Below are 22,810 nucleotides of genomic sequence, written 5' to 3' on the forward strand. Positions count from 1 at the left end.
CCCGAGAGCCAGGCGTGTTCCCCGAAAGATGTGCTGACAATCGGGGGTGAGCCACGGCTTTCCCCGGAGCTCCTCCTCTACGTGGGTGCAAGCTGCTTGCTGCCGCTCACAGAGGCCGGACTCCATGATTTCCGTAGTAGGTCTTTCTAAACAACTAAACACTGTACTGTCAGTCTCAGAACACGATTCAGTCATAGTTTCCGGCCCCGGCGAATCAATGCACATCTCGCTCCTCTCTATAAAAGGATTATGAGACGCAGACACACAGTCACTCACCCCCGGGGGTAGCGCGGTGCGACGGCGGCGCTGACGCCGGTTCTTTCTGGAAGGATGGATGCTGAAGCCACCGAAGCAGAGGGTGATGTGGCAGCGATCTCCTCGTTGTCCGCCCACATCCTTGCCAGAAAAGAGGCAGGTGAAGTAAAGTCCGAGCGGGGTGGAGAGGGCGAGCGGCTGGTCCGAGGCGGTGCAACAGTTGTGAGTTCCTCCTCCGAAATGAGCCAGGGCTTCCAACGAAGCTCGTCCTCCCGTAAAGCTAGCAATACCTGCTGTCACTCATCGTCGTCGAAATCTGTGGCCTCCACCATCTTGGTGCGCTGGGCTGTGCAGCTTGACAGTGGCGGAGACGAACTGTGAGTCGATGGCGGTGCAGCGGTGAGCCTCAGAGTCCCTACTCTGACTGCCTCCGGCTCGCGAGGCAGCGGCGACGACAACGACAACCGTTTACGAGTCTGAGTCGTAGGTGCGGAGGCGGCGTTTAACACCCTCTGGGCCAGCGCGCGGGCGCGAAGCTCCTCCTTCAGGGGGGCCAGAGAGTCGAACACCTCAAAAAGCTGGGGAAACTGCCGGAGCTGTGGCGCCTTCTGAAGGATGGCGTCAATGGCCTCCAACCCAGTGGACACCACTCTGGGGTCCGTGCACCCACAGATGCGCGTCATGAGCCGACTGATCCGTTGCAGCTCCTCCCCAATCTCGTCCGGACTGTCCGCTGGGTCTGACATAGTCAGATCGTACTGTCACAGCGGGGTGCGCCGGTGTGAAGAATGAGGTAGACCCAAGAGCAGACACAGTGGAGACAGAACTAGGTTTCCAAAATAAGGCAAGCCTTTATTGTGGCTGAAGGCATAACAAAAACACTAGGGAAACACGGAAACTGGGAAAACTAAGAAGACAGAGAACACTGTGTAAACTAAAAAGGCTAAGACACTCTGTGAAGGAACTATGGAAAAAACTATAAACACAGAGTAACTAAGCAGGCCATGAAACACAGTGTCACAATAAGGGAAACTACGAAAATACGAGGTGAGGATAACAGACAATCTGACACTGACACAAAGACACACTGGGCTTAAATACACTGAGGAAGTCATCAAGGAATTAGAGACAACAGGGGAACACAGCTGGGAGGAATAAGACCTAATGAGACAGGGGGAACAAAGCTAGAAACACTGACATAAGATGGGAACATGAACCTTCAGAGTAAAACAGGAAACAAGACACCACTAAACAAACACGCAGACACGACACAGAGAGACAGACTAGACACTGAACTAAACCTGCAATAAACATGAGAACACAAAAACTTACGAACTAATCCCTAAACAAGAATAACGGAAACATAGAGTCATAATCATCATTATCATCATAATAAGAAAAGAATCCAAAATGCAAAAACACACCAAAAACATAACAACTCAAAATACTGGGTCAAACTGACCCAGAACCGTGACACCACTGGAAGCTGCATTCAAAGGGAATATTTACTCATCGTTTCAATGTCAAAATTCATGAAAGCAAAGACTGTTTTAGGTGAACAAATAAATAGTTAAAACTGCTCTAAAGTAAAAGAACTGAAAAGCTATAAATAAAAACTCATGATCAGTGCCTCCATTGTGTATCTCTGGGGTTACGAGACACATGTCTGCAACATCAGTAATCACATTTCATGAGTAGTATTTAATAAACACTAAGTATTACAAAAGGAGACAAATGGAGATTATTCACATCTACCTTTATCGTTACCAGAAAAAACTCTAATGTAGTTAAGATCTATAGTTTGGCTTCATCCTAAAAAACACACACAGAATAATATCACTGAGGAGGTGAGGAGAGAGGTACAGCAGTGAGTGTCTACAGCCACAGCCTGTAAAGGTAACATCCAAAGAAGAAGTTTGACTGTTTTTCAAGCTTATGTTAAATATGACCAGCGGTTAAAGTGGGCTGGAAGGATCCTGAACTGTATTCTGGTTCCCTCGGTTAATGAGCAGTTAAATCTTATAGGCAGATGAATGTGTGTTACTACAATCTAAAATTTGATTGTAGGAATGTTTTCAGGTAACTAAATACTACTGCCCTAGTACCTGCACTTTGTTGTAGTTTTATTGTATCATAAAGGTCCTTCTTGGCAAAGTGGAACCTTTAGATCAGATCTTAAAATGTGAGCTCTTCACTCTCCTTTTTTTATAACAGTAAAGCCTCATCAAAATGAGTAGGAGGCCAACATAGAGTCACTAAAGACCTCTGTCTATACAAACCACGGTCAGACATGTCATTTTAAAAATAATTTAAATAAAACCACTGAAAGGCTATAAAAAGATAGAAATGCACCTCCAACTGTCAATTTTCATTGTCAGAAATGTTATTTAAAAAAACTTAAACCAATAAGGTGGGAGTTAAGATGAAAGCTGGAAGATGAAGAAAGTTTTAAGGCTGAACTTCACATTTTAGGGTAGAAAGCGACACAAACCCCCCACATGAGTGTCAAATATCTGCAGGACAGCCTAGCTGGCACAGCAGTGGTTATGATCTGCTTTAGTTTAAAAGTCTATTTACTGCAATCTTTTTGTTTTGTTTGGTTTATTTAAAAATTGTAACAGACACAAGGGCATTTAAACATTTGTACAAGCTGTAAATAAAGTGGCAAAGTAAAAACAAAAATTAAAGATTAATTGTACTTTTTTTTCTCCTCTATTTTTAAAATGTGCTTCTTTTACTTTATTTTTATGTAAAAAGGGGGGCCTTTGCTTTTTCTTTTTTTGTCTGTGCATCACATTTTCTTTTTTGTAGTTGCTCGTGCCTTGCATGCCTTAGTTGCAGTGTTTCTTCTTCATTGTTCACTTGTTTATTTAGACATGTATAGAGTGATTAAGTGTATAACTCTTACAGTTACATAGACAGTCTTTCTTTTTTATTGACTCTGAACAGGCCGGCCACAATCACTTCATTTATATGTGTTCACTGCAATAAAAAGTGTGCACAAGGTTTGTTTTGGATTTGTTTACTGAGAATGATCGCACACTTCTATTTCCTCTTCCTGGTATAGTAACCTATTCTGTTAAGCATTTTGCTGATGATGTGATTTTATAATATAATAAATCAATAAATACTCATAAAAACAAACAGTGAAGTTCTCTGGAAAAGGCCAGAGCTCAACACGTGTCAATAAGTAGTTAAGTGATGTCTTTGAGTTGTGGATAATTTTACCAAAACACACTTAAATCAGTTTTACAAAAAAAGACTAAAAGTTCAACGATGATCTCATAAATAAATAATATGTCTGTCCTGAGGCTTTTGTTAGAAATGAGGTAAGCTAACTAACACTAGGAAAGACAAGCAGTTTCATTCATATGGACTTCACTATGAGTTTAATTTCCAGCTGTTTTGCTTTTCTTTTTTGAAAAGCAGAGCTTACTTATACTGGACCCATCCTACTGTCTCTTTCTCCTGCTGAGGTCCAGTTCTAGGCTCAGCATCAGCTGGGAGCACGTGCACCTGGACCAAACCAAAACATGAAATAAGGAGGGGGGAGGCTGACTGGATATTATTGTTGTTGCCAAAAACAAAGCTACATTAATCATCCTCTCTGTTGTAGCTCAGGTCTGTTTTTTGGTACTGCAATTATTCAGATTAATATTAATAAGATGTGACCAAAAATACTTTTATAAACTGCTCAATGTCATGATGCCAGAGTTTTCTAATGACATGTAGCTTTTGTGACAAGGATTTAACAGCTGGTTTGATATCATGATAAATATCACACATATCCAACAGGTGTGTATCAATCTGAATGCATGAAAACATTATTAGTGTACTTACTACTATTACTATAATTACTGCGTAGAGTAAAAAGTAAGTATTTCTGTCTCTCTCCTTTTGCATACTTGCACAGAGGCAGTCAGGCGATATTCAATATGCAATCAAATAATAAATGAGTTTATTGATATCCATTGATGTCTATATAAAGCATTGTGAGATCACAAAAAGCTTGATAAAGACCACATGTATTCAAAAATCATGCAGTTTGTGGGGATAGGTTAAGTGACTAATCTAAATTGCCCATAAGTGTGAATGCAGGAGGGAATGTGAGTGCAAATGGTTGTCTCTCTCTCTGTGTGTTAGCCCTGTGACAGACTGGCGACCTGTCCAGGGTGTACCCCGCCTCTCGCCCTATGACAGCTGGGATAGGCTCCAGCGCCCCCCACAACCCTGAAAAGGATGAGCAGAAGCGAATGGATGGATGGATGGTATTCAAAAATCCATCTATATACCAAAGGTCCAAATTATGTTATTTAATTTATTTTAAAATGTGTATTTACTTCAACTTTACTGGCTGCTATAGCAGAGTCACATATCTCTGTCTGGGTTGACTACATAGAGAGGATCCTTCTGAGAGGGAGAGTTCAATCTGTCTTTGTTTACTGGAGCAGCTCAGGAGTTTCTATTTGGTCCTTCCTGTTAGAGATCTGATTCACCCTGTTTGATTAATCATTATGCTGATATAGCTTTGTGGTACCATAAACATAAATTACACATCAGCTCAGTTCATTGGAATTTGATGTATTTTTCTGGCTCATTTTTAGTGTTATTGTTTAGAGTGGGGTGAAAACACCCTCTCAGGCAGCTATAAAAGAAAGCAGGACCAACTCTCTGCAGAAATCTGAACATCCTGTACAAAGAAGCTTCAGCAGCTCCTCATCACACTTTGAGACTTAAAGCTCCAACATGATCTTGCTCCTCTTCCTGTTACAACTCTGACCTTCCATATTTGTTTAATCATTATACTGAAAAGGACTTTGATAACATCATAAATGCAGAATTACAGCAAATACAGTCACGTTCTTCTGAGTCTGCCAGGAGGACGTGGCTGTTCAGCAATTATTAATTTCTTTACAATCTGATGGTGTTTACTGGCCGGTGTTAGTGATGTTTACAGTGGAGAGTTTTGTTCCATTTGGCCAATGATATCACAGTGATCAGTGAAAACACCCTCTCAGGCAGCTATAAAAGAAAGCAGCTCCACCTCTCTGCAGAAATCTGAACATCCTGTACAAAGAAGCTTCAGCAGCTCCTCATCACACTTTGAGACTTAAAGCTCCAACATGATCTTGCTCCTCTTCCTGCTCGGTCTGGCTCTGGGTGCTCCTTCTGAGTCTCCTTCTGATGACAATGAAGTGAAGCTACAACTTGGTAACTGTCCCACATTCTGGCTCCTCTTTTCCTTCATTTACTCATTGTAGTTTATTTTTTGTGGGGGTTTTCTTTTTTGTTTTTGTCTTTTTAATATTATTTAGCAAATAATAGATTTTAAATGCACCTTTATCATGTTTCTTGTTTCGTTTTGCTCAGGAGAAATATGTGTTAGTATAATTGGGGATACATGCATTAATTTGGTTCCACATTTCAAACCTCCAGCAGAACCAGGCTCAGACAGGAGCAGCCATTTGCTGTGACTGGTGGAACTTTAGGCCTCATCAAAAAGAAAAGCTTAATATTAAAAGTAAGATTAGTGTCCTGAATCCAAACTGGAGCTGGTTCCACAGTAGAGGAGGCTTAAAGTAGAAGGCTCTGCCTCCCAGTACACTTTACCTCAAAACCACAAGTAAACCAGCAGTCTGAGAGCAGAACAGAGTATTTAATACCTTGTATGTGAGGAGAAAGATTTTATATTTTAATCTGGATTTAGCAGGGAGCTGATGCAGAGAAGCTAATATGTAATGTTTCTTTCTATTCCCTGAAGTACATACAGAAAAGCAGCCTGACACCAGGTCTCTTCAGGTTTCTTCTGTTACTAAAAAACAAATCATGATCTTTTTCCTCTTCTTGTTTCTGTCTTTTTCAGATGACCGAGCAGTGAAGCTGCAGCATGGAAACTGTCCCCCGTTCTGGTGGAGCTTCAACGGCCGCTGCTATAAGTATGTAGCTACACCGATGAGCTGGTCTGATGCAGAGTTCCACTGTTTGTCACAGGGAGCCAACCTGGTGTCCATCCACAACATGGAGGAAGAGAACTTTGTCAGATCCCTGATCAGGAACTTCGATCCTGCTCAGAGAGACACCTGGATTGGACTCAGTGATGTTCACAGAGAGGGCAGATGGATGTGGTCTGATGGCTCTGTGGTACGCTTTTTTAACTGGAATGCAGGCCAGCCAAGCAACTATGCAGGAAAAGAGCACTGTGCTACAAACAACTTTAGCTCACATAAGAAGTGGAATGACTGCCCATGTTCTCTCAGTTTTTCATCTGTTTGTTTAAAACGCAAAGACTAATCCAAGTTACTAATTCAGCAATGGCATGGTATGTTGACATGTATGGGGATTCCACAAAAAAGATAACAATGTAAACTTTTATGTCAGTTTTGTTGATCTGTGCTTTAAATTGATAAAGTATTCCTACTGTTTCTGTATGTATGTAACCATTGAATGACAGAATGTAAAGAATCCACACACGCAGACCTGTCTGTACAACGCTGTTGGCCTAATGACACTTATCAACTTTCACAAAACAGTAACAGGGACTTTTTCATAGTTTTCAGTGCATATCTTATCTTCACTGGGTTAAATACACCATAACTTATTTATGTGATTTGTTTTTGCTTTGACATCAGAACACTCATACAGAGGCCACGTTGTCATCTTTGTTATGGTTAACCATGAAATTAGTTCACTAATTGTCACCACTAAAGAAATACTTCCTCCTTTTGTTGTCCAGTTGTAGTTTATTTTATCCAAACACACATTAATGCACTTTTTTAACTACGATGTGTACAAACAGATGATAACATTTTATTACACTTTGATGCTTTGCAAAGCCGATTTATGTGGTGAAACACAAATCAGTTCCTTTTGGAACAACAACTGTAAATAACAACTGATAAGACTGATAAAATTGAATATATCAAAAAAATGTTCAATTAAGGTTTTCTCACATCTCTGGGAGAACTGACAGTCTTTCGAGCTTGAGATAATAATGAACATTAGCTGTTGTCCAATGACATGAACCCCTTCTCTGAAAGCCATAAAAGAGTCTGTTAACATGTCTCTGCAATATTCTCAGTAATGTTCAAGCTCCAGGAAAACATCAAGGCCTAAATCATCAATAAAAATGTCTTCCTCTTCTCACTGGTTGTGGCTCTGTGTGCTCAGTCTGGTCCTGATGAATGTGAAGGAAAGCTACACTGTGGAAAAACACAGCCACACCTGTGGCTCGATTAGATTGGCTGACAGAAAAGGAATACCATGGCATTATCCTAAATCACTTATCCCAGCTTTTCCACACAGAGGCTAATTATCAAACATTAACCATAAATTATGTGTAAAAATGTCAAGTGACACAGGGGAAAACTGAGCAGACGAGGACATCTGGTGACAATTTCATGTCAATAACACCTTTACAAATATAATTACTTAGAGAATTGGTGACGTGTTCAAATATGTATTTTACCCACTGTATATCTGATCAGTTATGATGGAAAGTGTAAATAAATCAAATATCTCAGTGTCATACTAAGGTGTCATATTAAAAGGAATAGAGAGAAATTGTTCTTCAGGTCCCTTTGCTCCCCTTATGAAGTACTGTTTGTCCGTGATGTGGACTGGGGTACAAATTGTGGCAGGATCAGCCTGATGTTATTTGTATCCCACTTTAACTTTGCAGTTTAAAGAGCTAACATCTCCAAAATTTCAGGTGAGTTAATCATTATAAGAAGTGTTTGTGAACAAAAAATCAAAAATGTGGGACACTGTTTATCCGTGATTTGGACAGCCCAGCGTGTGCTCCCGACGCAGGGGAAACTAATTCTGTCGTGGAAACCTAACTTAGCACCACCATTGTGCAGGTGAAGCCAAAGGCAAGATATGCTTCATCATTTTTCCTTAATGTCCTTTGTACCCCTTTTGTAAAAACATAGAGAAATGCACCACATAAAATATTGCAAAAGGAAAAGGTTGTCTTGCATGAATATAGTGTACAAACTCAAAACACACATTTCTCCTAAAAATTAAGTTGTGCAAATGTGAACAAATCAACTTGTTACAGATATTCATCTCCGCTCGAGAAAAAAAAACAATCCCACAGAACAAAACTCCACCAAACACCACAATAATACACAGTAAGGCCAAATTAATAAGTCTTCTCATCAGACATTGATGCTTCTTTACTATGTGACTCAAAAAATAGGAGACAGATGTTTGTTTGTTTTTTTAAAGTTCATTCATAATAAAAACTAACTGTAAGATGTTTAACTATAATGCTGTCTGTATTATTGTTGAAGTCCTAAATTATCACCTTTAAAGTGTTTATGCTAATAACACTGTGTACAGTAAGACAGGCATGGAGAACAGCACTGACTGGGAGAGGCTTTGAACAGATCACATACTCGTTTCAGTTAAACATATAAGACTTACACAATTATCTACCTAAAATCTATTTATTTGAAATATCATCTTATGTACAATTATAATGTATTGTTCATCTCCCTTAAATAAACAGGCAGCCTTAAAGTATGAAATATTCATATATGAAAACACATAGATTTGTCTATTGCCTCAATGGTGGATGGAGCCCCACAGGCCTCAATGTGAGCTTGAAGCCATTTATAATGTTTAAGTTGTTTAATGTGTAGGCACTCATGATAAACAGATTTTGAATGAAATTATAGGCATTGAAGCCATTGAACCCAGTCAAAGAGGTGGTAATATTAATTTTATCAGATAAAAAGAGAAGCATTCTGGATATTTTGTTTAAAGACTTCACACCCGAGAGGCATGAATGAGGATTTTTCTATCAATGAGTTTCTGTGAAATGTACCTTTTGTGTTTGTATGTTTTTGACTAGATTTTGGCATTGTCTCCCTCTTTTAATGTTCTTGTACTCATATTAACTTTTTATTTTTATCTTTTTTATTTTTTATATTAACTTATTTGCATTTTTGTGTCCAGAATCTATTTGTACTGTGACTTAACCAATTAGCCAATACCACCTCTTAAATGTCAATTGTTCAGGTGGTTTATCTGTGAAGGTGTGATTGGTCCATTTGAAAAAATTTCAGTTTCTTGTCTTTTATTTAAACACAAACGGTTTCACATTTTACAATGACCCTGATGAAGGCCACAAGCCGGAACGAGCTGGTCACGTAATAAAGTTGTTTCTCATTACTTTAAAGTGTTGCTGGAATCTCCGCGTTGTCAACTCATTTTATTTCTCTTTCTGATAAGAAAACTATTCAATCAGATAGTTATTTGTGGTGAATTAAATAAAGTTATAGTTTCAAACACCTTTTAGCACCACATCTGAAATTCAAGCACTTAACAAACCTTGAAAATATAGTATTAATATTAAAGCATTTTCAAGGATTTCAAGCACCCGTACGAAGCCTAATAGATTGATCTGGAGGTCAAAGTGGAAATAATTCTATATAGACCTTTTTATTAAAACTATGTTTCATACTGCCATTGTTTGTATTGACAGGATAGAGACAGTGAGAAAATGATATGTGGGGATTCTAAATACCACGTTACTTTGGACCTCTGACCTTTTCTATAAGGTCAGACTTTCCTAAAATGTATTTTAGCTTTAAAATGTGCTTAAAACTCTACTGCCTTTGTTTCTAAAAGTACATTTATAGTTTACATTTGAATATCATGTCACATTTCACACACGTCACAGTTAATCTCTGATTTTAACTGCAATACAAACGTCTCATAGCATGTTTAAAATCAACAAAGAAAACAAAATGTTTCATTTTGTTTTGGTGGTTCAGTTTTTTTTTATTGACAGTAAGATGGCCTGCCATAATCAATTTATTTCTGTGCATTTACTGTTATTAAAAAATATATTCATGTACTGTAAAACCTCACAAACTTCTATTACCCCTGTTTAATTTATTTATTGAGTCCTGGGTTGTTTAAGTGGGTAGAACAGAACAGCAAATCAGTGCATGGGGGACATTAGAGCCAGTGTCTCTAACACACCCTGCTATAGAAAATATGATCAAAGTTACCAGTGCATAACAGAGTGGCCAGAATCCAAACACACATTTGTCTGTACAATCAGCCTAATGAGACTTAAATGAACTGGACTGATACTTTTTTAGCACCTTTCTATTCAGTTGAACTCTCAAAGTACTTTCTACTCCAAAGCTTCATACAGCAGCATTCTTGTAATGTGATTTATTTTGGGGGTTAAGCCATGTAGAAGAGTTTCCTCACTCCTGAGAGGAAAAGATGTTTGTGGTTTGAATCTTCACAGCTGGAATGTAAGTACCTGTTATTTACTTTGTGGCCACTTGAGGGCAGCAGAAGAAAAAGTCAATGTGATGCTGCTGATGTCAGATGCTTTAATTAACAGGTCTTATCAATACTTTAAGATCCATTGTGAAAGGTGTTGTTTGAACCATTCCTGCATGACAAATAACATGTTAGATACTCTGTACTTGTCATATGGTATTATGATGTTATCATATATATCATGAAAATTAAATAAACAACAACAAGACAATCGACAAGTCCACATTTTTACATTACAGGTTTTATGTTATTGGAAGGTCTTGTGCTGCACAAGTGTGGACTCCTGGAGTGCTATATACGGACAAAGATTGCTAATTCAAAGTCTTCTATGAACTCAGTCTCTGAATCATTATAAAATAGGTAGCAACAAGACAATATGAGTGAAGGTTACATGAGTAACAATTAGTTTAACTGTCTAACTAAGAAGCTGGCAGCTTCTTTAGCTGAGAACCTGACAGATCTTGGAGCTTCTTCACAACATCATCATCCTCTCTGTGATGAAGAAAGCCCTCTCAGCGCCCGATTTGTTCGTGGTCCTCTTCGAGACCCCCTCATCAGTCTCCACCAGTCCATGAGTCCATGAATTTTGACGAGAGCGAAGTCAACCTCAGTGGGTTCCTGATCTTCTGACCTTTTTTCCACATCATTTTCAGATTTTGGTCTCCTTGTCCTCTTTCCGTGTCCAAAGTTTACATCAAACACCATCCTTTTAGTTTTCCTCAGTAATGCAAAAAAAAAGTTAATAATTCTAGAAAACTGAAGTATTATAAGAGTCAAGAAGAAAAGCACCTCAACATTGTAGTTCCCTGTTGTCTTTAAGTTATTGTTATTCATTTATATTCCACCACTTCAGAAAATAGAACTGCGTTAAATATATAGTCAGCAAGAAACTCCTATCATAACGACAAGAAACTTGCCTTCAGGCAAAGGTTTCCCTGGCTCTAAACATAGACACGCCCACATGTCGTTTTTCGCGCGAAAAGCGGGACTAGACCATTTTGAGTAATGGGGGAAAGTAGAAATACTACTACTTCAAAACATAGATAAACCTTTTTACCAAAACCTACAAATGAGTGAGACCGTTGTGTTTTGTTATAAAGACCGTGAGTGGAGTCTTAAAGTTTAAGCAGTTGGACTTAACTATAAATTAAGCAAAAGATCAGCAAATACAAAACCCCCATGTTTGCATTCGCCGGGCTTTTCTAGCGGTTAGTTTTTAAATACACCTCTATCGCCGAGTCTCATGTAACAAGATAAAAGTTATTGTTATGCCACAGTCTGGTTATAAACAGAGTAAAATGACCCTCACGTCAAAGGTAAGTCGTAGAGCAAATCTCGTGTAAGCGTGGCTTTCTTTTGCCTGTTGGATTTTAGGGTAAAGAAAAGTCCTGCCGAGTCACTAAACGAGATCCAAAGCCGCTAACATTGGTGGCATGGTCGGCCTGAATCACTAAAGTTACGATTCGTTTTCTGAATTATATACAGGCTAGTTCAAAGGTTTCTTTTGTACATGTCATCTGGCGAACCAGCAACTTGATACGTACTCAGCTTCGGATTAGTGTTCAGGTACATTCTGAGTTTAAGGTTGTGGTAAAAATGAGCTGATGCTGGGTTTAGTTTTGTTTTTATGGGGGGGCTTCATGGGTGGGTTCCGGTTTGTTTTTCTGCGAGGTCAAAGGTCAGCTTTGCTGAAGCTGAAAGGGGTGGTTTAGCCAAACAACTGGGACATCAGCTGCTTTCCTGAGACAACGTTTTACACAGCTCATTAGATGACAGATTCATTTACAGCAAGTAAAATCTGAACCTCTTCCCTACACAAATGCCTGTAAACAGACTTTACATTTGATAAGCTGCCTATAAAATTGATCTTGAAGCAGTGATGCTACTATAACATCTGATTTAAGCTGGCGGATTCTTTTATATTTACTTTATCAGTAATGGTGGAGAGATGTTTTTTCTATTGTAAAGCCCACTTCTGCATTTAAAATTTGGAAATCATAAATATCATATGTAATTTAAAAATACTGATTCCTTTTTTTTGCACAATCAGTGCTTTGGTGTCTTCTCTCTATTTGACCTACACTGGCAAAATGTAGGCACCCAAAGTATGTGAAAAGTAGGGCGTTAAAGAGTCATTCACCTTGCCTAGAGCCAGCTTACTCTGATTGGCTACCCCTCACAAACAGAAGGTGGGTGGTACTTCTACGCTCAGCCACAGATGTGTGCCAGAAACTATCACAGATTTTTCCTTTTTGACATTATACAGAGTCAAGTGTGAAGAAAAAAATATTTGTGATAGGCTTGTATCGAATTATTTTAAAATTTTTACCATGTTAAATATGAGCATCTAGAATACAATAGAATTGAATAGCCCTTTATTGTCATTGTACATGGAGGAGTGCATGTGCAGGAGGAGTAGGATATAAATCGTAAGACGACAGGAATAAATGGCAAATAGAAGAAATGTGTACAATCAAGAGGAAGACAAAACAAAAGAATAGCACAACAGGTCACCGTTAGATCTCTCAGAAGAAAAGAAAAACATCATATGAAGAAAAGGCATATTAATATCAATATTATTATTATTAGCCACAGAAAATTAAGGGACTGGAGAATCAAACCGCAATGCACTGTGTGGAGGACCACACATAGGAGTCTGTCAGGATTGACGTGCTTTTGGAGTCAGCCTCAAGTGGCAATGAAAGGAACTGACATGTGCATTTTGGCCTCATTTCACAGCTCTGGAAGTTGCCTCTTGTTTTCACCACACCTTTCACATAGTGGAGAAGCTTGTCCACTAATAGCGAAGTAGCTCCCTCTGGTGAAAAATGTTGACTGCAACTTGTTTAATATGGTGCTTTACATATCTGCCAACAGGCTCCATGCTTCAAATCCAAGTATATAACTGCCGAGCTGGCTCATCTGTTCACCCAGTCAGACAGTGAGGAGGACTTTGAAGGTTTCAGTGATGATGAGGAAGAAGAGGATAGAGGACGCTTTAACAAGCAACTAAGGACCAAAGTATGAAACTGCTAACGCTGTGTTGTTTCACAAAAATGTTACAGCCAAAGCAGAAGCCTGCATGCTTTCTTTTTCTCTGGTTTTCTGCAGGTGGTGGATTCAGAAGAGGACAGTGACATAGACACAGGCTTCCACTCCGATGAGGAGGAGGCCCCACCAGCAAAGAGAAGGAGTCTTTTAGTAGCTCTGAGGTAGGTGCATGTGTAAAACTGGTTTAAGTAAGTTTTGGGTTGTTTTTTAGTTGTTGTTTTTAAGTAACTTGATTAGAGTGAAACTGGGCTCCTTGTCACTGTCCCTAAATCTGTGATTGCTGAATAGAGACTTTTTTTTGAAAACTTTCTCCTCAGGTTTCCTGTCAAAAGAGTGTCTTCACCCAAGAAGGAAACACAAGAGAAAAGTGTTAAAAAGCCGGTCAAAGGAAAATCTCCCTCACAAATATCCAGAGGAAGGCAGAAGGTGAAGCAGAAACAGGATGAAGAAAAGGAGGAGGAGGAGGATGAAGACAAAGAGGAGGAGGAACTCTCTCATAGCCTAAAGAAACGAGACAAGAACATCCAAGAAAACAAGGCCATGGTATTGAACCCTTCCTGCCCTTTCATATTCTGACATCTCAACACATTTACAATAATACAACAGCTTTTTCTTTGTCAGTAGTTCTTAACTTGATTATGTGGTGGTGTTTTTTTGTTTGCTTGTTTTGTTTTGTTTTTTGTTAGCTGGCCAAGTTGTTTGCTGATCTGAGTACAACGATGGCTGACCTGACAGCACCCACCACTCCTCAGGTGAGTATATGTGGCAGTTTCATGTGATGGGAACATAAATAGACAAAAAAAATAAAAATAGTGAAGCAATCTGGAAGCCCATCGAATGTTGTATTGAGGTCAAGACTTCCTGACAGTGTCCTTATGCAATAATGACATTATACTGGTCATTGTTACAAATATAGATAAATTTTAAAAAGCTAATAGCTAATATTACAAGGCTGACTTGCAGTCTGATGATAACCAGCGGTTGTAAAACTGTATTTCAGTAAATAAAATCTCTCACTCGCTGTTTACGTGGAGCTTTTTACCCTCAGCCATAAAAGGCTGATTGGGAATTGCTGTCACCCTGCTGGGCGGCGTAGAAACCTGCTTATTTTGAATGGATACCATAGATGTGTGTAGTAGGAGGCTGAGGGGTAGCACTGGCAGCCACCAGTAATTTTTCTTTTTTAACCTATACTACATGCAACCAAAGCACTGTCAAATTTAATGGGTCCATACTACTCAGACTACAATCAAAAAGCAGAAAATGTCCAGCATCAGTTGGTTAAAGTTCTACACATTCTTATAAAGATATAGTCTCATAGAAATAGATGGAAGTATCGGAAGAGTTTATATTTGGTGCATTCAAACTAGGTAGAAATAAGACTATACTTGCTAAGTATATGTCTGTACCGAAGTATGAACCGTTCTTGTAAGTAGGCTTTAAAAACACACACATAATACTAAACAAGAAAACAAATGCAAAACTGGACACTGGTGTGTATGTTTGAGTAAGAGGCATGAACCTCTTAAAAATGTAAAAATATTTTTATAGGTGTTTTTTTTTTTTTTTTTTTTTTTTTCATGCTTTTGTGTTTATTTTGTTTATTTATTTTACAGACTCTACTGTGTTTTTACTGACAAACATTGTCTTTGCTCTATTTCCGCAGAAGAAGAAACGGCTGTCAGAGAGAGCAACGCCAAAGAAACGCAAGTCTGAAACGGACGTGGTGTCAGAAAGGAGGAACCCGTCGCGTAAGGCTCGTCCTCCCGAGAACTTTGCAGTGGAGGAAAAGAGCGAGCCAGTTCATGTCCGAAGCCCCCGTACTGTAGACATCAAGAGACTGGTGGAGGTACAACACCCAGCACACTGTCTGCTGACATATAGCAACACAAACGCATGGATGAACTCAACAGGAAACAAAGGGCTTTTTGATCAAGCAGGTTATTGAAAATTTCCTTGTCTTTAATCTGGACTTGGTACAATTTATAGTTAGTGTGATAGCACAGACGTGCATATCATAGTAAATTGTCATAATGACACTCTGTTGGATGTTTAGTTTTGAGAGCTCTGTAGTGGAGTACTGTGTGCACATTTTCCCCCAAACCAATTACTCCTAAAACATCTGCTATGGATTTTATGTATAAAACTGATATTTAGTCAGTAAGGATGAATAAAATTTGTTTGTGGCATTTCACTTTTATGTAACCTGGCAGGTGGACGAGGACCATGTTGGTGAGAAACACAAAAAGAGAAGGAGCCAGTCTTCCAAGAGGAGTCAATATTGCGTGAAGTCGGTCGACGAGATCACCAAAGAAGACCTGGACAACATAGCGTACCGCAGCAAAGACAAGATCTGGGACAAGGAGAATGTGAGTCTCATCAGGCCGTCCTCAGATTTGGGCTAACGGTAGTCTGTAGCAGTGTGTTGTATTCTCAGGTTTCCTGAGTTGGAGCAATTTTTTTTCACACTGTATGTGTGTGTGTGTCTGTGTGTGTGTTCTCTCCCAGGGAAGCTCATGTCACCAGTGCAGACAGAAGACTCTGGACACTAAGACAGTGTGTCGCAGTGGTTTCTGTGTGGGGGCCAAAGGTCAGTTCTGTGGACCGTGCCTCAAGAACCGCTATGGAGAGGACGTATGCACCGTGCTGCTAGACCCGGTTAGTCCTAATCCACATGTTTCTCACTGTGGGTTTAGTCTACCCCAGGCAATCGTGGTTTCTTTTGTCTTTCGAATAAGTAATAATCTTTTGGTTGTTGTGATTACATTCTTAAATTTTCTTTTTAAAATTAATTTTTACAAAAAGTCGCTGCACAGCGATGTGATGCTCGAGGAAGTCTTACATAGTGGACAATGTTCTGAATCTCTTTAAAATCCTCTGTCATCAGGAATTTTTAAATAAAACTAAACTTAGAAGTGAACAGCAGTTGGTACATGCATAGCTCAATGTACAAGGCAGAGAGCGCCCCCTGCTGAAACTTTAATGTAATTACTGGAAAGTCTGAGCACAAAAGGTACAGAATGTTGTAAATTCGACTAAAATATATTAAGGAAAAAATGCTGCTTTGCACATGTATAGGCTTTTTTTTTTAACATCAAGTTTTCTTTTAGCTGATGATCATTGCTGATCATCAGCAATGGGAGGGAATGGAGATGAGGAATATCTGTGTTAGCGCATAGTGTCCAGCCTGAGATGTTTCTATGGCAGCTGTGCTTCATATTGATCTTGGTTCTTACACTAAAGAGCTCACATGTGGCTCAGATCTGAGTGAGAGCTGTGATTTAAGTTGAGGAGGAGTTCAGTAAACCGAGGAAGCTTCAACAAACAAAAATCTAACAAAGAGATGAAAGGTTATAGATTTTTCACCAACAATTTGTTACTTATTCTTTATTACTGAGATCAAAGCAGAGACCATTTATATGAATTATTTAATCATTTCCAGTAGAGTGTGCTGAAGCACAGAGCCTGAAGAACAGACAATTAGTGACCAACTGAACAACCAGAGTTGGGATCTTTTCTTTGTAGACGTGGTCGTGTCCCATCTGCAGAGGGATGTGCAACTGCAGCCTGTGTCGTAAGAAAGAGGGCCGCTGTGCCACCGGTATTCTGGTCGGTTTGGCTCGCTACAACGGCCACGACAACGTGCACGAGTATTTGGAGAGGTGAGTCTGTGGTTTGGGATTTTTTTGTTTTGAATATCACAAACTGGATTTCCCAAGAAACTGATATGATGTAAAATTATTTTTCTAAATTTATTGACGATCAAGGGCACGAATTACTAAACAGCAAAAGTAAATGGCGTGTGAGCGCAATCCCCAAATAGCGCTCATAGGTGTGGTTAGTTTTACAGCTGATTTACAAAAGTTACACTGTTTTATTAAGTACAGATGGAGTCGGTTCATTTTGTTGTCAACCACAGAATAATGTCTTTTTTTTAATGTCTTTAAATAAAACTGCATGTTGCAAATATTATTATCAGTTTGGATACTTGATGTTGGTATTTTATATTATAAAAGCGAACATTTCCTAAAATACCTCATTTTGATGCTTACTAATTGAGTCTGAATGTGAGCGATTACTGAAACAATTACAATGATTAGCCGACACATGAGCTGGATAGATCGTAAATATAAGTGTCGGGTCTTGTTTGCTTTGTATTTGTTGTCTCATTGATTTTTGGGTGTCTTTGGTTGAAGGCCAGTATGCAGGCAGTGATCGATTCGGTCTTGAGCTCTGAGCACCGTGTGTTCAGACTGAAATTGTTGACGGATCAGTGATGATCATAACCACTGGTTGCAGCCTTTATTCAGCCAGCAGCTAAAACCTAGAGCTGTCATGTCTGATTGTGTTTTTTTGTTTTTTTTTTCTTTCTCCAATGCAGTATTCGAAAAGAGCTGCAGTGAAAACAAGAGACACGATCAGAGGAGAGAACTTGCAAAAACAGATGATATCCAGGGGAGGAGGATCTGATGCTGCACAGTACATGTACTGTAGAAATCATTTTAAATGCACATTTTTAGGTTTAGAGCAAACTTTACTAGACATACTAAATCTAAAGTTTGTTGTTGTTGTTTTTTTAAGCTGAAGCACCTATGCTGTTCTATGTTTTATATATGCTGATTTTTTTTAAAAAATTTTTAAGACTGCATAAGATGCAGGGATGCTTTTTCTTTGTTTTAAAGCCAGTACTCACTTTTTACTTGGAGGTTTGTTTTCTTTTGGGTCGTTTTTAATCGTGATGTTGCTTGGACAGCTGTAATGTTTTAATTTTTGTGATTCGGGTACAAACAGAGCCTTTAACACAAACTACTGTTTTAAAACTGAGTTACTTTGCAGCTTTCCTCTCAGTCTACTGTTTATCCTAATAAAGGACATTACTATCTGAACAGTTTGTTGTTTTTTATGCAGTACTACAATAATAATAATAATAATAATAATAATAATAATAATAATAATAATAATAATAATAATAATCATCATCTAAGTGTTAGAACAGTTCAACCCTTTTTTGGAATTTGTTTGACATAAAGTTGTGAATAATTAATTTCTGAACCAAGGCTCAGCTTCAGTTTGAGGAGGTTTGCTGTATTTAGACTCTTTGTATTTGTAAAAAAAAAATTAAAAATGCAGGGCATCCTCAGGTTCTGGTCATGAATTTATGTCACACCAAAACAAATGTCTAATCAGCCAATCACGTCGACTGAAACTCAAAGCGTTTAGACACGCAGACATGGAGGAGAGGACATGCTTGAATTCAAACTGAACATTAAAGGAAAAAGTAACTTTTGTTGGTGTCCAGTTAGTTTTGGACCCTTTCTGAACTGTGTAGATGCAAGTGAAGTGAGTACCTTCTAACTGACCCATAAAGATCCTCGTGGTTCAAACAGTATTTTGATAGGAGTTAAGATTAGTTGAGTTAAAACTTTTCATCAAGTGCACCGAGAGAAATTTGACCGTGATTTCCCACAGAGTAACACCATGTCAGTATTTACTGCAGTCGAGCTCAAAGCTGTTGGCTTTCATCTTCAGATGGTGAATTTAAGTGTATGGGAATTAAAGAGCATTCTGATCGGTACATTAATTTCAGGCTTATTTTTCATTGGTGGATTTGTCTTCAGCAGGCAGCTGGTTCAAATCAGGGCAGTTGATGACTTGTAGAATCATTTTTTCCGACTGGATGATTAGAACTGAAAGCATTTGTCTGTAGTTGATTCGCCCACATTTCAACTCATCTAACCTATTTTAATGTCTCTGCTTTTAGTGTGTAAAGGTGATCTCCTAATTAACACACAGTGAGTCTTAAAGTGAAATCCACAAAACAGTTCAAGATTAAGAACTATTTTACCTGTACATTTGATGCCAGTTCCCCTCTTTCTCTATATGTCACTCACTCGCTGATACTCAAACACAGAAGATATTCTGCAAATATTACGGTGTTTCCTGCTTGAACTTCAGCTTTGAACAGCTCTGCACTTTGGCTTTCGTGTGAATCATTCATTGTATTTGTTATTCAACATTTTTTTTCACCAAAGATTCAGCAGTTATAAAAATATAAATCAAACCATTTTTTAAGGAAATGTATTCTGCGGTTTTATATACCAGTTTCAGTTACTGTTGTTAATATGTTAACAGTAAAAATAAGTTTTCTTAAAAATAATAACACTACTGTTATGTTACTTACTGTACTTGTGGAGGAACCCTAAGAGACTCTTATAGACATCTAAAGGAAAAATATTTTTTAAATATAGATGCAGATTCATGCAGGAATATTCATGAGTTTTTTTTTATTTGATTTGATTTTGTAGTGTGAGAACAGACAGATGGGAGTCTCATAGTCAGTCAGTTTCTCTGGCTCTGAAACAGCAACAGACCTTTGAGTTTTTGGAAGACGCCCCGTTCTTTCTTCTTTGTCTTCCTGATTTTAAGGTCTTCAGACTTCTCTGGAATATTGATAACAGCTGACTGAGACATGGATGGAGTTTTAGAAAGAGGTTCCTCACAGGGAACTTTCAAAAGGAGGTTCTTCACTGAGGGGAACAGCAGGCATTGGCCGACTTTCAGACTTTTTGGCAGGGTCTTTCAGAAGGACATTCTTCATTGGAAAGAACATCAGAAATTGGTGGAGTTTCAGAAGGGGGCTTAAAGATCTTGGATATATCGTTCTTTTCTACATCTGCAATTGAAATGAGCAGCACTGGCGCAAAGTTTGCACTGTTGGTGAGTAGAATTTCTTGAGGATATTTGTCTCTGATTTTCGTCAGTATGCTGTGGACCATGTCATCTCTAATGGAGCAGGAGAAGATTGCCTGGCTTTCCACCGCTGTGAGAGTTTTGTTGACATGATCCAAAGTGGCCTTTGTGACACTGAAGGAGATTATGCTCAGATTCTGGGAGGCCCTGTTCAACAGGGGGCGAGGAGGAAGCTCCAAGAAGCCCTGCAGGACGCAGGGAACTACCTGTATAACCAGTTCATGTGCGGTGAGCAGTTTGGTGCTTTGTGCTTCCTGATGCTTCTCTTTCAGGATCTGAATGTAATTTCTCACCATGCTGAGGACTTTAGGTGTTCTGTAGAGTAATGTTATAAGAATGATCTTTTAAACATATTTAAAGAATCACAGAAATATTGAAACACTGTAGCTGGACTATTAAGAATCTCACTGATATTTAGGTCGTACGGCCTAAGGAGCATCCACGCTTGAAACTTTATATCCCTCATTTTGTTAATGACATTCACGGCCCAAACCTAAGATGAAAAACACATTTACAGGGCATTTTATTCTAGAGGTTATGTGAACATAATGAAAAAAATAAATCTCCAAAAGTTTCAGAAGAGGTTTGGCTTCTTCTTCATCGAAACCATCTAATTCAAACTCTCAAAGCCTTCAAAAGAAAACAAAAGAGAGGTTTTCTCACAGCATTAACTCACTGCTATCTGAGTCTCCACCAAAAGATCTCTTAGATCTTCATGTTTGATGGGATTTTGTTTTCCTTCTGAAGCCTAAGAAACTCCATCATCATTGCAATCTAGAAATAAAAGGAGACATTTGAACACCACCAAACTCAGGTCCTCGGAAATTACCTGTTTTATGTTCGTTTTGGTTTGCATGGATCTGGGTCTTACCTGAGCCCTGTAGCCTGGAAGATATCAGCAGGTCTTCACAGCCATGTCGTAAATGCATGTGTTGAACAAAACCTGTCAAAGAAATAACGAGTTACTCATTGTCATTTAAACTGATCGTCAGTTTGTCAGCTTTTAAAACTACATCAAATTCTTTAAACTGAAATGCAGTAAAAACAAATACTGTCACATACCCTGATGGGTTTGTAGATTCCTCTACTTGCTTCCATTGAAATGTTGTAGTTGTATCACAGTCGGGAACAAAAAATGTCAAAAAATTGTGTAATGTACAATGTAGACCTTACTCTTTATGTCACTCACTTGCTGACACACACACAGACACACACACAGAAGACGTTTTGCAAAAATTCTGTTGTTTTTTTTTTTTTTTAGATGATTGAGTTTAGGCTTTTAAAATACATCATTCCACTCTTAAAGTAATTTAATGAATATGAGATTTCAATATTCATTCAGATTTTTCCTAAATCTAAATTTTCTTTGATCATTGTACATGTACAACTTTAAAACTTTGTCTGTGTGAACTTTATCTTATCATAGGTGAATGATTCGATGTATTTCCGTTAAATTTAACAAGCTTCCCAAAAATGTCAGCAATTAGAGGATTTCAGAAAGAAAAAGAAAAACCCTATGAAATGCTAAACTAATGGTGCCAAAGCCATACATATACAGGCTACATGCTAAATGACTTCAGCTCTCACAGTGGTCGGTATTACATCAGAGTATCTTCAACAAGAGGTAAGGGGGGAATCAAGCTCACGTGTTTAAACTACAACACAGTAACCTAACAGGCTGCACCAGCCGAGCCTGAATAAGCAGTTATTTTGTGTGTATCTGGTGTTATTTAGCCCCGGCGAGTGGGGTCAGGTGCAGGTCATCTGCTGGTCCCTCTGGTTACCAGCTTGTGTCATGTGAAAGCATGGTCAGAGGTTATCCTGAGGTCACCGGCTCTCTATGCATCTCATTATTGTGCAGCATGAGTGAGAAAATGATTACAGCTATCATTTGAAGCTCTAATCTTACCCATGATGATCAGTGTGGGTCTCCTGGTTCTCACTTAACATTACTGGGATTTTTAAGCACTGAAGAGCCACAGAGAGGCTTTATTGTAGAAAAATTCCCCCCCTCATGCTTCAGTGTGTGATAGGAGAATAAGAAAGTCTGCCTTTGTTCTGATACTTCTATAGCTTATTAGATTAAAATAATTGATACCTACAAAACTTGACAGAAGCACCTGAGGGTGCAGAGAGAAGAGCTGCGAACTGTTTTTGAAGTGCTTCAAAGGAGTGACGCGCCAAAGGTACACGTGAGGTGCCAACTACGTGACACGCTTTGTAAACCCGACAGAGTGACTTGTGGGTGAACCCTCACAGGCTTGGCGCTTGCCGTTGCAATTAAGATGTTGTTTTTGTTGATTATTTTTATTTCTGGAGTTTCCATCATCTAAGAAAAACCTCCAGAAATATACAAGAAGAAATTCATTCAAGCAGGTTTGACAAATTTCTTATTGAGTGTCAAACGATTGTCCTGCGACTCAGGTCGGATCTTCACAGCGCCATT

The 22,810-nt window shown here is 38.8% G+C and overlaps 2 protein-coding genes and 1 pseudogene across 2 annotated transcripts; 2 read left to right on the plus strand and 1 right to left on the minus strand.

Annotated features, from left to right (window-relative positions):
• Window positions 1–268: 268 nt before the first annotated feature.
• LOC146643982 (uncharacterized) lies at window positions 269–1,186 on the minus strand (annotated as a pseudogene).
• Window positions 1,187–5,378: 4,192 nt separating this feature from the next.
• On the plus strand, window positions 5,379–6,561 carry LOC146643983 (galactose-specific lectin nattectin-like). Its single transcript, XM_085396169.1, has 2 exons — window positions 5,379–5,466; window positions 6,119–6,561. The coding sequence occupies exons 1-2, from the start codon at window positions 5,379–5,381 to the stop codon at window positions 6,544–6,546; spliced, it is 516 nt and encodes a 171-aa protein (XP_085252295.1). The 3' UTR covers window positions 6,547–6,561.
• Window positions 6,562–11,729: 5,168 nt separating this feature from the next.
• Window positions 11,730–18,420, plus strand: cdca7l (cell division cycle associated 7 like). The gene is made up of 10 exons (XM_085396433.1): window positions 11,730–11,879; window positions 13,441–13,584; window positions 13,675–13,775; window positions 13,932–14,157; window positions 14,301–14,366; window positions 15,281–15,463; window positions 15,828–15,983; window positions 16,123–16,272; window positions 17,140–17,276; window positions 17,996–18,420. The coding sequence occupies exons 1-10, from the start codon at window positions 11,832–11,834 to the stop codon at window positions 18,015–18,017; spliced, it is 1,233 nt and encodes a 410-aa protein (XP_085252559.1). The 5' UTR covers window positions 11,730–11,831; the 3' UTR covers window positions 18,018–18,420.
• Window positions 18,421–22,810: the final 4,390 nt, after the last annotated feature.

The sequence above is a fragment of the Rhamphochromis longiceps genome, linkage group LG22 (genome assembly GCF_057381845.1).
Source record: "Rhamphochromis longiceps isolate RC_006_pf linkage group LG22, R_longiceps_female_GT1.1, whole genome shotgun sequence".
Lineage (NCBI taxonomy): Eukaryota > Metazoa > Chordata > Actinopteri > Cichliformes > Cichlidae > Rhamphochromis > Rhamphochromis longiceps.

Bases quoted from the DNA above. Each gene is read 5' to 3' on its own strand.
- LOC146643983 (XM_085396169.1), top strand. From the start codon at position 5,379: ATGATCTTGCTCCTCTTCCTGCTCGGTCTGGCTCTGGGTGCTCCTTCT. The intron at 5,467-6,118 runs GTAACTGTCCCA...TGTCTTTTTCAG, and splicing joins TGAAGTGAAGCTACAACTTG to ATGACCGAGCAGTGAAGCTG.
- cdca7l (XM_085396433.1), top strand. From the start codon at position 11,832: ATGCCACAGTCTGGTTATAAACAGAGTAAAATGACCCTCACGTCAAAG. The intron at 11,880-13,440 runs GTAAGTCGTAGA...ATCTGCCAACAG, and splicing joins AAATGACCCTCACGTCAAAG to GCTCCATGCTTCAAATCCAA. The intron at 14,158-14,300 runs GTATTGAACCCT...GTTTTTTGTTAG, and splicing joins TCCAAGAAAACAAGGCCATG to CTGGCCAAGTTGTTTGCTGA.